Source organism: Camelina sativa, chromosome 12 (genome assembly GCF_000633955.1).
Source record: "Camelina sativa cultivar DH55 chromosome 12, Cs, whole genome shotgun sequence".
Classification (NCBI taxonomy): Eukaryota; Viridiplantae; Streptophyta; class Magnoliopsida; order Brassicales; family Brassicaceae; genus Camelina; species Camelina sativa.
The window spans coordinates 9,242,556-9,258,134 of NC_025696.1; the positions used below are offsets into that span (position 1 = coordinate 9,242,556).

Below are 15,579 nucleotides of genomic sequence, written 5' to 3' on the forward strand. Positions count from 1 at the left end.
GTTTTCACGTCTCTAGAAGTCTATTTTAGGCAAATCTCTTCCATTTAATATATATACAACATAAAAGTTATTTTGTTATTGGGTTTTTATTATGAATATTAACTTATGAATTATGATATTGGAGAAAAGAAATTTGATATCCTTATGAATTTAGTTTTCAAGGAGGACACGAAAAGTGAAGTTAGTTTGTCCATCATTCAAAGAATCTATCAAGTGGTTTAGGCAGAGAAGAGATTATGAAAGTGTTAATTTTCTTCAAAATAATGATTAATTAAGATTAGGCTTTTTGTCACTATTCATACGTGTTAACCAACTGAATCCACCAGTGTTTTCATGTATCATTATATGTTTAATTATATTTATCTCTACTAACATTGGCTCATATATTTTGCAAGTACTATTATTGATCATAAAACATCTGGAACTCTATATATAACGGTACTGTATCATAAAGTTTTAGATTTACATAAAACACCAAAAGATCCACAACAAAAGAAACTACATTTAGATTTACCAGTATCATAAAGTTTTATTTTAAAATAAAGTGGTTAATTCCTTTAGATATAAGGTTTAATAGAAAGTATTTAATCTAGGGTTCAATGCTGACGTGAGAGGGCCATCCAAACTCCTCCAGGAATGCTAATATAACCCCGTTCGACCATCCAAATCCCGTCTGCAATTTTTTGGAACATAAATTAAAGTCAAAACATTATTAAAAACTCTTCCTCAATTCATATATCTACCTAAATGAAAAGAAAATTGAAGAAGAATGTTTTTTGTTTGTTTTACCTGTGGCTTATATTCTCCTCCACCACCATATTCACCAAGCTCTGTAACCTTGAGCTTCTCATGGATAGTCCCACTTTTTTTGTAAACAAGATAGTTGCTTCTGATCCATCTCCTTGCAATCTCCTCTGCCATCTCTTTTGCTTCCTTTGAACTTGATCTCGCTAGCCCTGTAACGATCATCTCTTGTTGGGGTGCCCATCCATTCGGATAATCCCTGTTCCAATGAAACCAAATATTAAGATACAAGATAAGGGTTTATCAAGTAGATATAAAGATTCAAGTGGAACTTAAAATCACATGTTTCACTTACCATTGTTGTCCAGAATCTGTCAAAGATGAGAGGATTCCAGCGGGAGCTATGAGCCCTGAGTTCTTAAGAGCTTTCACAACTTTCTTGACCAGTTTTTCATCTACATGTTACACAAGACAAAACGCTCAATATACAAATGTGTGCACATATATAAGTAGAGACAGTTTACCTGAATTGAAGGAGCTAATCCATATTGGAGCAAAGTTAGATGCAAAAACATTGGTGTTCTGGTTCTCAGCTTTCCATGTCTCAGTCTCCTGAAGACACAACCACGCTCTCAAAATGCTTTACTCATCAACAACATACTATTAGAAAATTGTAATTGAAGGTTATGTAACATACATCACCATTGGAGGAAAGCCAGTAATCTTGCCACTGTCCTGCTTTCTCGTTCCAAAACACGGTTTCAAACGCTTTCTCTCTCGCTTTTGACGCTTTTACAAAACGGTCTGACCCTTTTTTATCCCCGGTAATCTCCATCAAGAATGCTATATCGAGTTCCATCTACAGTTAAAAGATCACATACAATGCTTACCAAAAGTACAAGAACCGTTACCAAAGAGAATTAGGATTCAAGAAAAAGTGGAGACCTTAAGAAGAAAGACGTTGAGATCAACAGGTACAACTGATGTTGTAGCCATCGTTGTGAAATGAGGAGGATCCCTGCATGCATTATTATTTTGAGAGTAAATACAAGCGAACTTATAAACATCAACTAATCTTTATTAGTTGGTTAAGTAAATGAACCTCATCCATCGTGTGGTGAAATCACATCCTGATTCAGCAGCTGTGGCTATATCTCGATGGAAACGTTGTTTCTCTATTAAATTCGAGAACCCTGAAGCGGATTCTTCATCCTGTGGTTATTACACATAGGGACAGAGAGTCAACAGATTTTTTTTCACAAGAAAAATCATAATAACTGTTTGCAAAGAGACAAAAAACATACGAAAACAGAGGATTCAGGCCGTGGCATATTCCACATAGCATAATAACGGCTTAAAACGTGATCATAACCACTAGCGTCTCGAATCACCACTTTATGTTTTCCTACAAAGAAGATAACATAACCAAAAATTAAAAATCTAAGAACTAACTAAGCTATTGTACATCTAACCATCTAACTACTTAACTAACCTGAGTTCCAAAACTCGTACTCTTTGAGAAGCACAGGGATAGCTTTCCTCACAAGTTCTTCATCTTTGGTTACATTATAAATCTCATAGACCATTGAGCTCAATAGAGGTGGTTGGCTTGTAACAACAGTATAAAGATAATATTTAAATTTTATTCGTTATAGGCAAATAAAGACAAGAATCTTTGTTACCTTCTGTTAGTGTAATAAGCTCTAGCGCCGTTCAAAGCGTAACCATAAGTCTCCACGAGTGACATCAGATTCGTCACTAATCCTTTGGCCGTAGTGAACATTTGACTCGTCATAAGCCCTCTACACGTGCAAAAAGCACATGTTACAAGACGGTGACACGTGAGGTTCTTGTTTCGTAGTCAACACGTAATGTGTGAAAAGGAGAGGAATCAATGATATAAAAAAACAAAAAGCATTAGATTTGTGATTTTGAAAGTTGGAAACACTGACTTGATGACCCAGTAAGAATCCCAGTAATACACTTCTCTGAATCTCGAACCGGGAATGATAACCGGTTCCGGCAACGGTAGAAGTGTGTGCCGGCCAGGAGACTCTCTAACTGAGTCAGAGACTCTGCAGCTCAGGTTTCTCCAGAGACAGTGTACCTCACGCGCCCAGTCTCTGACTTTTTCGTTCTCCACGTTGGAGAGGAACCCGGAGGGATCTGAGACGAAATCCACTGGTTCGTGGTGCAACATATCCTCCCCTGCGCCGTCAAAGTATTGTTTAACAAACCTTTCAAACTTCTCCACTGGCACTAACATGTCATTTGATTCGCTCGTGAGATCTTCAAAGGCTGATTCAATGGTGGAGAGGTTATAGGGGTGTTTGAGAGATAGATCGATGTAGGATTTGGGATCAGCGCTTTGTTTTTTAGGGTAAGATCGAAATGCCGTGAGCTGCACGTGCTGGAGGAAAGTGACGAGTGGGGTTGTCGGGACTACAGGACCTGAGTCCGAGTATGTGTCTGATTCCACCATGGAAGAAGTTGTCAAAGAGAAACAGAGGAGGAGGAAGAACAGAGTGAACCCTTGTGGTTTAAGATCTATGGAAAAAGGAAAAGAGAATAAGGAATTGCAAAGAGAAGATAACGATAAGAAGGGTTTATTTATGTGTATGGAAATGATTGGATTAGCGTTACGTTTGAGTGATTTCATTGCCATATGTAGGAGTTTGACTAGGGTTCTTCTTCTTAGGATATCGCATACCAAAAAGAAAAGAGTATGAATATAATTGGGAAATGTAGACTTACTTACTATTAAACCCTTTGGCTGACTCGGATGCATCATTCTTATTGGTTGTCTCAAGATGAGAACGATTTTAGATTTTTTTACTTTCTTACTTTGGGAATTGGTGTACCTTTCTTTCTTTCTTATAAAAGATCAAGTTTCCAACTTCACCAAAGAAAAGAGATCAAGCTTCCAACATGGCAAAAAAAAAAAAAAAAGATCAAGTTTCCAAAGAGGTTGATTTCGTTACGAACTTATCAGAAAACAATATTTTCTCAAAATAGAACACCCCAACTTTAATAAAGTAACAAAAGCTAGTACTAGATTTTTAAGAAGTAATCACGGGGATAAAGTGACACGCTTCAGAGTGTGTTCTAAACATCTCTATCACAAAAGTGGTTAGTGGGTTTAATAATTAAGAAAAAGATAGAGAGAGCTTAATGAGAGGAGACATGCCTAAACCCGTACACAAATCCTAGAAACTTTTTTTCTCAATAATAATAAAACAAATGATGAAACTTGGAGAATGCGAATGCGTGCTACTTTTGTTGTGTAATGAACATTGTTAAAAATATACTACTATATTCTTGTTAATATAAAAAACAAATGAGTTAATTATTTATGTTCTTTAAACACTAAAACGAAGATAATGATACGCACCCAAAGCATAAATCGAAGATGTGATAAAAAAGAAAGAGATAATAAATAATGCGAGTCCTCATATCATATGGTCCAATTATTACATTTACATGACAAAGACGTTTAAACGACACATTCTCTGTATGGAGGAAACAACGGAATTAAAAGCTAAGGAAACAAATTGGGGCACAGTTTCAATTAAACACGACGTTTGTTGTCAAACGTTGAAAATCTTCTTTACCAACCAAAAAGGCCCTAGAGACATAACCAATTATCACATTTTTTATCGGTTGCATTGAACAAACGAAACTTGATACGTTGTGTTACAGAAAAGACCAGAAATGAAATGTAGATCAAGAAATTAATCACAAGAACACTTCAAACAAATGATACATTGTTCTTCACAATAAAACCCAAAAAAAAAATGATCAAAACATATCTAATGATTCAATCACGCAATTAATCAAATTCTCATTCAGGCATCATAGCGTTACACACTTTAGATATTGTATTAAAAATCAAGAAATTACAAATTCATACCAATCACGAGAGGAGTAAATTGTTATTTTTACCATGAGGTTAAAAAAAACAGAGCTAAACAATGTCGTGTTGATGAGGAGCGGCGGAGAGAGCAAGAGGACGGTGGTGAGCCTCGTCGTTATCGTCGTCTTCATCATCATCATGAGAGGTGGAGAGATTGACGCAGGCGCAGCGTTCAAGAGAGGAAAAGAAAGCGGAGATAACGGTGGCGCTGATCCAGCTCGCCGCGTGATCGATCTTCTCTATAGAAGTCGTTGTGCTAACGTTGGAAGAGGTGATGCTGATGCTTTTGTCCATAGCTTCACGAATCCGATCAGGGTTTCAGAAGACGACCAAGATCGTGGGAAGGGGTCAAATTCGTCGATTCGTTTTAGAGAGGAGGAGAGAAGAAAAATTTGTGTTGACGGTTTTAGTTTTTGAAAATGCAGAAGTATTTGATGAGGTGGATAATGTAAATTATAATAAATAGCTGTTAAGAGGATCGAAGGACAAGACAGCGCATCTGGTGTAGTGGTATCATAGTACCCTCCCACGGTACTGACCAGGGTTCGATTCCCTGGATGCGCATTTGTTTTTTGTTTTTTTTTGTTGTTGTAGTAGTTATTGTTGTGACCAATATTATGGTTTTTAGGATTGGGTTTTGTGCAAAAAAACCCTCTAAATAATTTTTTTTTGCAAAACCCTCCACCTCAAATAAATGCAAGTTAATACTGTAATCTCAAAAGTCATCCGCAATATAACCTTTTTCTGTATCGATGATGTGGCAATATGAAAATCTTGCTGTTTTGAAGACAACAAAATGGCAAAGCATTTGAGATTTATTTTTAATAATTTTTTTTACAAAAATCTCTTTTCTCGTCTCCTCCGTCTCCGCCTTGTCTTTCTCTCTCTCCACCCTCACAATCCTTGGTCGTCGCTCACTCCGCCTCCGTCTCCCTCTCTCTTTCCTCCTCCCGCCGTTTCTCCTTCCGTGATGTTGTCTCCTCTGTCTGTTTCCGTTCCAATGGCACACCTTTTCGCCGCCTGCGATCTCTCCGGCACTGTCCAGGTCTTCGACATCAAGGAACCACCACTCCCAATTTCTGCCTCTTCTCCTCAGTCCTTTCTCTCCTCTTCTCCTTTACACACCCAACGATTGCAAGTTTTTTTTTAGTTTGAATTGAGAATATGTTTCAGTTTTGTTTTAAATTTGAAAATATGTTTCAGTTTCTTTTATGCAATGTTAGTCTATTAGTGGGTTAGTTGAGAAGAAACAAGTTTTAGATTTGAGTTTGATTGTATTTGATTTTATCATAAGAGTTTTGGTTCTGTTTCATGATTAGAGGTTTCAGATTTGAGCCTTAACATGTGTTTTCTCTACTTACAAAATCACATTCGCTCACAAATAACGGATCTGATTACCAATGTTTCAGATTTCAGTTTTAGTTTTAGGTTGCATTTGAATTTGAGTTCTCTATGTTTTTTGTTAGACTTTGAGTTTTGTTTCATGATTAGTTTCAGATTTAAGCATTCACTTATGTAGTTATGTTTTGGGTTTTGAGTTTCATAGTTGTCTTTTGTCTAAATCATAATTCACTAAGTTTGAAATTCAGTTTCAATGACTATTGTCTAAATCTCACAAAGTTTCAGTTTTAATATTTACGTGTGTATAAAGGTTACACAAATTCAACTTAAAATGAAGCAAAAAAGAAGGAACAAAATGTGTGGATTTCTCTTGTTCATTGTCGGTCACAAATGGAGGATCGCCCGATCGCGGTCACAAACAAGTACACTTTCTTTTCAATTTTTATCAAAAAAATAAATCTCAAATGCTTTGCCATTTTTTTGTCTTCAAAACAGTAAGATTTTCAAATTGCCACGTCATCGATACAGAGAAGGGTTATATTGCGGATGACTTTTGAGATTGCAGTATTGACTTGCATTTATTTAAGGTGGAGGGTTTTCTTGCAAAAAAAAATTATTTGGAAGGTTTTTTTGCACAAAACCCTTTAGGATTCTTTTGATTCTTCAGACCAATACATTGAGACAATAGTGTAATTTCCTAAAAACTATTTTTAGTATACATCGCATCAGACGGCATAATTTAGTCATTTAGAAAACAGAAACCTTTCATTTCAACATGCAAAATTTCAGCTTTTCTTTAACAAGCCTTGTCTTTGTCGATTCTTGTTTTAATTTTTAAGAAGCAAAAAAGAATAAAGAACCATTATGGAGTTAGTTTACAACTAAGATTTACTTCTAACCTCACTCTCCTTCTTACAGTTACAAAGTTACAAACAAATGTTTTTTTTTTTACACCTTTATCCCCCAAACACATTCTTGCTTCTGTCTCAACCGAAACCCAAGAACAATAAAAACAAACCCTAAACAGTAAAAAATTTCAAAAAAATTATTTACAAAAAGAGTTGGAATGAATTACCTCGGGTCACAATTCTCCGGTGCTCTCACAGGAGCTCCCGAGATTTGTCGTTACATCATGAACTAAAAGCCTTACAATATTAGTGCGGGAGGATCTAGGGATCTCGAGACATTCTTGAAGATCAGCATCACAAGCAATCAAAACCCATTCGTTATCATCATCAAGATACTTGATATCGAATGTACCTGCATCAAGTTTCAGCCTCTTCGCCACTTCATCCTTCAATTCCATTATACCCGAACCCGAGGAGATCCTGAACCGTATAATGTCATCTTTGTAGCTTGCTTTGATTGTTACTGTTCTCGTTTCCGAGCCTGATGGTTCGCGTGTAACATTTGCAATGGCCTCTTCCTTTGGGGGAGCGTATATATTGTTGTTGCTATTATTATCATTGTTCATCCAGTTTGAGTCTGGAAACTTATCGTCGAATGCTGTAGTGGAGCAGAGATTTCTCAGATCTTTAGAACTTCCAGCGTCTTCGATGAGCATTCCTCGGAAATGGTCTATAGAACCAAGAAGCCTGTTTGGCATTGAAAATGATGCTGCGGATACATCATGATCTCTAGAATAAGGTGGAAAAAAGAGCCCCGGTGACTCACCAACTGTGAATAGCGGATCTTGGTTCGGGACTTTAGCTTCATCTAATTGGTTTCCGTCACATGAGCCGTGAGAGGTCGGGGTCCCAGCGCTCTCATCCACCGTTCGTGACCGCTTGTGACCGTTGCTTGGTACCTCGGGAGAACCATTTGGCTCGTGGGGACTATGATCACTTGACCAGTGGTTAGGTGAATTGTTGGTGTTTGGTAGCTCGGGAGGTTTGCAACCACTAGGTGAATTTAGTGGCTGTGCTGATGCTTGACCATGTGTCCAAGGGATGGAACTAACGGCCATGGAAGTCAGGTCGAGGCCTCCATCAGTGCCTTGAACAGATTCAATGACTCGTTTCAGTTTTGTGATTGAACGATTCACTTTCTTGATCTTCCTTGATGGCCACCGCGAGATTCCGTGTTGTCTGCAGATTCGCTTCATTGTCGTCGGGCAAACTGAGAAAAGAACAATATAGAGTTCAGTTGAAATATATCTAGCAAGTAACTATAACCAAAACATAAAACAGTTCATAGATATAAAATTACCTCCAAGACTCTTTGCAGCGTCTTTGAGACTTCCGGTGAAATACTGCTGAAGTACATCCAGACTGATCGTTTTCTCAGTCTTTCCACGTTTTTTCTCTGTTTTCTTCTTCTCCTTAACCACGCCATTAACAGTGGCCACGTTGATATTCTCTTTTACTGGATCAGAAGACTGAACCGCAGGCTGAGGAATCAACCGTGTCTCTGTCGCGTTTGACTTAGAACCAGAAAAGGGAACTCGAATTGATTCTATTTTTGAATGGATCTTCTTGTCCGGTAATGCTTGGATGATCTCGAAAGACAATTTGTCATCGTCTTCACCAAAGTCAACCCCAGATGCAACCCGAAGACTCTGAAAATGTTCTTTCATTGTCACCAATATAGAACCCAACAACGAATCTTGCTCTTGGTCGTCTGTTATACTCGAAGGAAGAAAGAATTCAAGAATGTAACTGTCGTCGCCCGTGTAAGAGCTCTGGAGAGAGATTGCAAAACAAGTGGTTAACTTGAACATGAGCGCATAATGGACCAATGGGTACTGCGTTTTGCAGAACTTGGTGATGTCTCTACAGAAACACGAGCCACCATTGAGAAAAGCTCGTCCAGCGACTCCCTGTCCTTTCTGGAGATGGTGTTCAAGACATGCATCTCTAAAACCCCAGACATGAGCATCCACGACATAGCAGGCCATGTCGGTTGTAGACATGCAGATTTGGCCCATGCAGCTACCGTCAAAGCTGGTGCAGTTTTTCTTTAGACCGCCACCATTGGCAAGAACGCTCCCGTGCTGGCATGGAACCCAAGTCTGAGCCAGAGGCAAGTTATGGGTCTCACATACAACTGTCAGCACTTCTAGAATCTCAGCAAGGGCGTTTTGGCGACTCTCATTGCATATCTGTGAATACCAAGTTCACTAAAAACAGTGAGAACCAGTGCTTAAATGGTAATTGGTAATCCCCAAAATGATAATGTAGCTAACCTGAGTGGTTTGGTGATCAAGTATTTCCGAGCTTTTCAGATTTACCGCCTGACAAAATTACCAGAGCTTGTTATCATTAATAAGGAATTAGAAATACAGTGCTCTGTACGGAAAAAAATACTTCAAAGCTGTAGCAAATCACAAAAACAAAGAACTATTTGGATACAACATAATGACAGATATTAAAGACGCTATAATTTAAATTAGAAGCTAGCAAGATAATGAAATGAATTTGTTGTTATTATCAAAGAATAAACCGTGCTTTGGAGAGAAAGAGCTTCAAAATGGCAGGTCAAATGATGTACAGAAACTTTTTACCAACGGTTATTCCTCAATACAACTAGCAGCTAGAAAGGCAAAACTTGCAACTCAATACTCTAATCCATCCACACCAAGTTCTAGGAATCAATTCAGATAAAGGATAAACATAAGCAAGGGTAGAGTATGTGTAGTAGTGAGGAAAGAGAGCCAAACCTCAAGGGCTTTGCAAACTTTGTCCACTTCGGGTGCATAGTGAATCTTCTCAGAGGTCATTATAAGTTCCACAACACCTATGCAGGACTGACCGGAAGGATTGAAGACAGGCAGGGCCAGTGTACCACGGACGTTGTAGTGCAAGGCATGGTCAAGGCGGGAGAATTCTTTGCTGGAATAGTACTGAACATTAGGAGTCCATTCAGGCAATTTCTGACGGAAAACTCGACCAGGGAGTCCGAGCTCAATGTCACTTTCACTATCCACAGAAAACATATATGTGAGAGAGATCATCCTGTATTGATTAAGCCCATTACCGTTAGGATTAAGAACAAAAGGTTGACCCAAAGTCGTCAGCAAATCACGACCATTCTTTCTCACAGGAGCCCAGACCTGAGCCAAAACGTGTTGTTCGGTAGAGTCTTTGAAGTATCGAAGCGCCTGAGTCATCCTCTCTTTGATCACACAGTAGTTGTCTGCGTTCTCTGGCGGCACTAGGCTCATCAATGGAGAAGGAAACTGGAAATTATTGTTATGTTTCTCTGTTGTGTTCTCAGCTGCTGATGGAGAAGAGTCTGCAACTACCAAAACATATACTTTAGTAACAAACACTTAGCGGGAAACAAACTTGACTTGTTACCCACTACGTCTATAGAACTCAGCTATTTTTGGCAACTTTGAAAAGGGAAAGCAAAGTCAAACGCAGAATCAATCAATCAATCCAATCAAACCAAAAAAATCTCTGTTCAATCCGTAACCAGCAAAGCTTAAAATCAAGCTTAAACCAATTCCATCAGCATCACAAATATTCAAAAATCGATTCTCCGATCAATTTTAAATTCCTACAAAACGAAATGAAGCTCAGAGTTGGGCGAAGAGACTAACATGGTAGAAAGAGAGGATACTCGGCGAGACGGAAAGAAGGAACACCAGAGGCGGAGCTGTTCTTCTCCTCATCACCACCACCGCCGCCGTTAGCGTGATGGTGAATACCACCGTTTCCACCACCGTCGGAGAAAGCCCAAAGAGGCGAGCAAGGCTGCTCGGAAGAAGACGAGACAAAAATAGGAGAAATCATGCGATTCGATGAAGATAAATAAGGGATTTGATCTAACGGCCAGGAACCGTCAAGATCTAAGTCGTCAACATCCATAAGAAGCTCCCTTGACCTCGACGAAGGAGGATGAGCGACGCCGTTTCTACCGGAATTATCATCGGGCTCGCACATTTTTTTTGTTTTAATTAAATAATCCAAAAGCAGCTTCTGGAATTTATTTTTTTCCCGTTGCGTCTGCTAATTCTCTTCTATTGATCTGTTTCCGATATGGATAGATAGAAGAAAGAGAGATGAAGCGAGCGAGAGAGAGAAAGGTCAAATTGGCAGAGTGTGTGATTCCACAATATCACACAGTATCAAACAAACCAACAAATTAAAATTTTAAAATAAAAAACAATTTTTCGGATAATATATTGAGAATCGATTCTCTGCTTCACAATACAACTGTGTCCCAAATATTTAAATTATTATTATTCTTGTAGATCTTTTTTTCGTTTTTGTAATATATTCCTCGAGATTTTATTCACCATTCATAATTTCGACAGCTATAAAATCCCATTATTTAATTGTTATTTTTTACATATATTGTGGTTGTTTGTTCGGATAATTAAGGTAATTTTCTACATATGAATATAATTTTTTTAAGTAAAAATTGTGTAATATAATTAGTACTGTTATTACTTATTAGTGGATATTATTATTGGCATAGTTTGTAGCATTTTCTGCATTGTCAAGTACGACGGCTGTCTTTAGACGACACGTTCAGCATACCTCGTGGTGGGAATGCACCAATCAAAATTTGCTTTTAATCCTTAAATTATTTATTCAAGTGTGGAAAAAAATTGTGAAACTTTTATTAGTATTAAATAAATGAGCGGAAAAAATTATTAAAAAATTATTACGTAATGCCTTTTGGGGGATTATTAATGGGAATTTGTGAGAAGTGGAGAAAAGACAAATTCTGGGCCTACCTGATTCTTTTTGGAATTTATAGTGCGATTCACTAGTTAATTTTTGATGGATTAGTTCAGTTTCTATATATTTTATAATCCTTCAAGTTGGGTTAATCATGTTTGTATTTAAATACCTACAATTATTAAGAGAAAACCATCTAAATTATCATGAAGAGTTGTTACCAATATATACTTTTCTAATATCATTTTGTAGTTTTAGTTCTATTGAATGTTTTTATTTATTATCAAAGAATTGTTTACTCAAATTTAGGATGAAAGATAGTATATAAACACTAGTGATATCTCCAAAATTAGTTCTGTATTTTTTTGTCATCTCTTTTTTAAAGTTGACATTTATTCTAGAATTTGTAATCTTTTAGTGGTAAAATAAATGGTGAATTTATCATTTTTTTTTCGCAGCAGGGGATGTATTGAGCTTGAAATTCCTAAGCATGCAACTGTAGAATCAATCATGCTTACTCACAGACCTCGTAGACGTAGAGTGGATATCCTAAACCAGGTGGAAGCAGCAATTGATACAGTCAAAGCCAAACGGAAGCTGCACATAGCAGATGTTCACCTCTGGAAATGGCAAACAGGTTTTAAACCCAAATTCTCCACTCGCGATACTTGGACTCAATTTCGTATAGCAAAACCACTTTGTCCTTGGGCGAAGGTGTATGGTTTTCACAGGCTACACCTAAATTTGCCTTCATAACCTGGTTGGGAATGCTCAATAAACTGTCTATAGGCGACCGTATGTTACGGTGGAACGGTCAAGTTGATCCCTCCTGCTCCTTCTGTAATATACTGGTGGAAACAAGAAATCAAATTTTCTTCCAGTGTTCTTACTCACGCCAGATTTGGAGCAAGCTAACAAATGGTTTTCTTGCTAATCACTCAACAGCAGAGTGGGATACATTCACGACACTCATCTCCGACACCACTCTTGATAAGATCTCTCTGCTGTTTCTCAGATACACCCTCCAAGCAACGGTACACTCCCTCTGGCAGGAGCATAACAGCCGCAGGCACGGCGAACAATCCATCTCGGCTCAACGACTAGGCAAACGGATAGACAGGACCATTTGCAACAAGCTCCTTCTGCTTCTGAACTCGGATCACCAAGACTACAAAGATGTCCTAATCCGCTGGTTCTCTACCAAAATTTAAATTTGTCTTTCATGTATTAACACTTAAAAACTCAGACAAGTTACACTTGATGTAATGTAAAGAACAGATATTTTTTATAAATAAAATTTTACATTCATTCAAAAAAAAAAATTATTTATATATTGGTTTCGATTGGAAAAGAAGATGAGTCACACAAAAAGCTTTGCTAAAAAGGAGAAAAAAATATTTACTACAAATGATTAAAATTATAATATAAATGGATTAGAACTGTTAGAAAATTTTGCCACTTGTATTAATTAAACTATGAATTACTTTATACTACAGTTTAAGAAAGTGTTTGACCAAAAATAAAATAAATTAAAAATATATATTAAGAAAACGTCAACTTGATAAGAATTGACAAGGTGAATTAGATGGATCAGCTGTTCCAGAATTATTCTTTATATTATGCTTAAACATAGTTCTGGAATTAACATAGAAATAAAATAATTAAATGTTCAAATGCTCTTTTTTTTTAATTGAAAAGTGTTTCCATTCTCTTGATTATCAGTAGTTAACAATAAAAATTTAGTTGAGCTTAGGCTTCTTGAGTAAACTAACTCTTCACACCAAAACTTTGCTAACAAAAGAAAAAAACTAAAAATATAGTTTGCTAACAAGTTAAGAAAACCACACTAACGGACAAATTAAAAACATAAACAAACACTACTACTCTATATAGTTGGCACTATTTATACTTTACCACATCCAGTCAATTTATATTTATGTATATTGTTACTATCAAAAATACAATAGTAATGAAATTGTGATAAGACTCCTAAGGCTAAGTGGTAATGGTTTTAGTTTATCTGATGTCGGCGAAACAAAAAAAATGAAGTCGGCGTTTATTACTGTATTTAATTTTTATTTTATTTTGAGAAAACTAATTTTATTAACAAGGACTATTAATCATATATTTTGTGTTTCTGGGTTTCACGCTTCTTTACCTTTTTTTACATTGGTACATTTCCTCAAATATTATAATTATATTTTCGTTTTACATTTGAAACTGTTACAGGTTTTCATCGAAGGCTATAATTAAGCTGAGCATATTAGATTACTAAATACCAAGTGGGGGAATTAAAAAAAAAAAGCATAAAAGTGTGGGATCGAAATGGAACAGGCGATAGTATTTCTTTATAATTTTGATAGCCAACGAATAAACTAAAGCCAAAATCGTGATACGGGTTCCACTTTCGACAGTTTGTATATATATATTATGATTATGGAAATCATATATTTTCAACCATAAAATAATTAAAAACGTAAAGAAATCCCACTATCTACTTTGTTTTCCGTTTGCCGAATATGTCATATATATTTTCAAGTTTCGAGTTTAAAGTATATTTTTTTAGAAAATGTGTCACCCTCACCATTCCCTTTGGCGTTTATACATCAACTCAAAAGTAGTGGTCGGGAAGTTATATGAGATCCATCACATGATCTGGAATTATCGTCTCAAGATTTCATATATCCGGAGTCTTTTGAATGGATAACTTAAAAATTAGCGTCATAAACTTGCGGACTGGTTATATATAACCGTATAAGTCGTTCTGCCATGAACATGTTACTGACTTACTGTTAGAGTTAGATACTAGTAAGGTAAAAAATGTAAATCACTCTTCTAACGTTTTCAAAACACAAATAACAAACCTTTACTACAAGCTTCTCGTTATATTCCGCGTAAAAACCATTACTCATGAGTCTTCCTTATATGAATTATCTGAAAGCTTCAAATGTTTTTTTAGCTTTAACTGTCCTCTGCCATGAAATATACAAATACAACATAATTATTATATGCTGAATTTTCATCAATATAGATCAGCGTCATTATGACTCTCGCAGGCCAACTCTTAAAATCAATAATCATAATAAACCTTAGTTGAGAAACCGGTGAAGATGTCTTTATATAATAGTCTGTACGTGTTGTCTTATGCTTTTTTAATTAGCGTGTTCCAATTCCGTAGAAAAACATGTTTGATTTCAGAAATATATAAAGAAAAAGTATCACTCAATATGTCATAGTTCTCTCTTTCAACATAAAATTGTTTGTGACCATCCACCCATATATATATATATATATAAATATCTCAAAAGAATCTACATAAGATTAGTTGCGTAAAAAACTTGTATATTTCTTCATTACGATTGATTACAGACTTTAGAGTTTCTCGTAAACCTCTCCGAACTTTTAACGGCATCGGTCATTATGTTACGAACTTACGATCGCATGAGACATAATATGACTAAAACGTTAGATTCTAAAATTTTCAGTCTTTGTTGTTTTTTTAAGAACAAGACGACAAATAGCAGTGTAGTCACTAACATAATAATTAACATTTTAAGAGTAATCATTATGGATGGTCGGCTATATAAAAATAAACAATACAATGAAATAGTTTGTGTTTTTTGTCGCCAGTAAACATACTTTATTCAGTGGTTTTGACGACGTCAAAGAGCAATATATATATATTTATTGAATTACTTTTTCTTTTAACGAATCTTTTTCTTAATCTAATACTGTAGTAAAACTTTAATGTGCTCATATTGAAATTAAAAAAATTCATACTATTTGTATAGATATGACATGTACTGTTGTAAATAAAAAGACATCACCTTTCCTTAGTAGTAAAAGATTATTGATTCATGTGGAAATTTTCCAAAAAGAACTAGCGACACCGCAAAAATTATACAATTATATTAAATCACACGTAAGAGGAACTTGTTCAAATTTGGCTGC

The 15,579-nt window shown here is 36.2% G+C and overlaps 3 protein-coding genes and 1 non-coding gene across 9 annotated transcripts; 1 reads left to right on the forward strand and 3 right to left on the reverse strand.

Annotated features, from left to right (window-relative positions):
• LOC109124610 (trehalase-like) lies at nt 404–3,682 on the reverse strand. 3 transcript variants are annotated; one of them, XM_010450317.2, is made up of 12 exons: nt 3,499–3,682; nt 2,697–3,291; nt 2,427–2,546; nt 2,237–2,352; nt 2,049–2,149; nt 1,847–1,956; nt 1,690–1,762; nt 1,442–1,603; nt 1,269–1,356; nt 1,100–1,199; nt 790–1,003; nt 404–673 (listed from the first exon to the last, which is right to left on the reverse strand). In XM_010450317.2, the coding sequence occupies exons 1-12, from the start codon at nt 3,533–3,535 to the stop codon at nt 590–592; spliced, it is 1,800 nt and encodes a 599-aa protein (XP_010448619.1). In that variant the 5' UTR covers nt 3,536–3,682; the 3' UTR covers nt 404–589. The 3 variants fall into 3 exon arrangements, with proteins under 3 accessions (XP_010448619.1, XP_010448620.1, XP_010448618.1); XM_010450318.2 differs by having other exon boundaries at nt 3,503–3,680; XM_010450316.1 differs by lacking the exon at nt 3,499–3,682 and having other exon boundaries at nt 2,697–3,479.
• On the reverse strand, nt 4,558–5,093 carry LOC104731060. Its single transcript, XM_010450319.2, has one exon. The coding sequence runs from the start codon at nt 4,949–4,951 to the stop codon at nt 4,709–4,711; it is 243 nt and encodes an 80-aa protein (XP_010448621.1). The 5' UTR covers nt 4,952–5,093; the 3' UTR covers nt 4,558–4,708.
• TRNAG-CCC lies at nt 5,151–5,221 on the forward strand. Its single transcript has one exon. It is a non-coding gene; the product is annotated as a tRNA-Gly (tRNA).
• On the reverse strand, nt 6,847–11,058 carry LOC104731061 (protein NLP7). Of its 4 annotated transcripts, XM_010450323.2 has the most exons (6): nt 10,542–11,058; nt 9,657–10,237; nt 9,183–9,230; nt 8,207–9,098; nt 7,673–8,116; nt 7,125–7,593 (listed from the first exon to the last, which is right to left on the reverse strand). In XM_010450323.2, the coding sequence occupies exons 1-6, from the start codon at nt 10,882–10,884 to the stop codon at nt 7,577–7,579; spliced, it is 2,325 nt and encodes a 774-aa protein (XP_010448625.1). In that variant the 5' UTR covers nt 10,885–11,058; the 3' UTR covers nt 7,125–7,576. The 4 variants fall into 4 exon arrangements, with proteins under 4 accessions (XP_010448622.1, XP_010448623.1, XP_019089368.1 ...); XM_010450320.2 differs by having other exon boundaries at nt 6,847–8,116; XM_010450321.2 differs by having other exon boundaries at nt 6,849–8,116; nt 9,657–10,231; nt 10,542–11,057.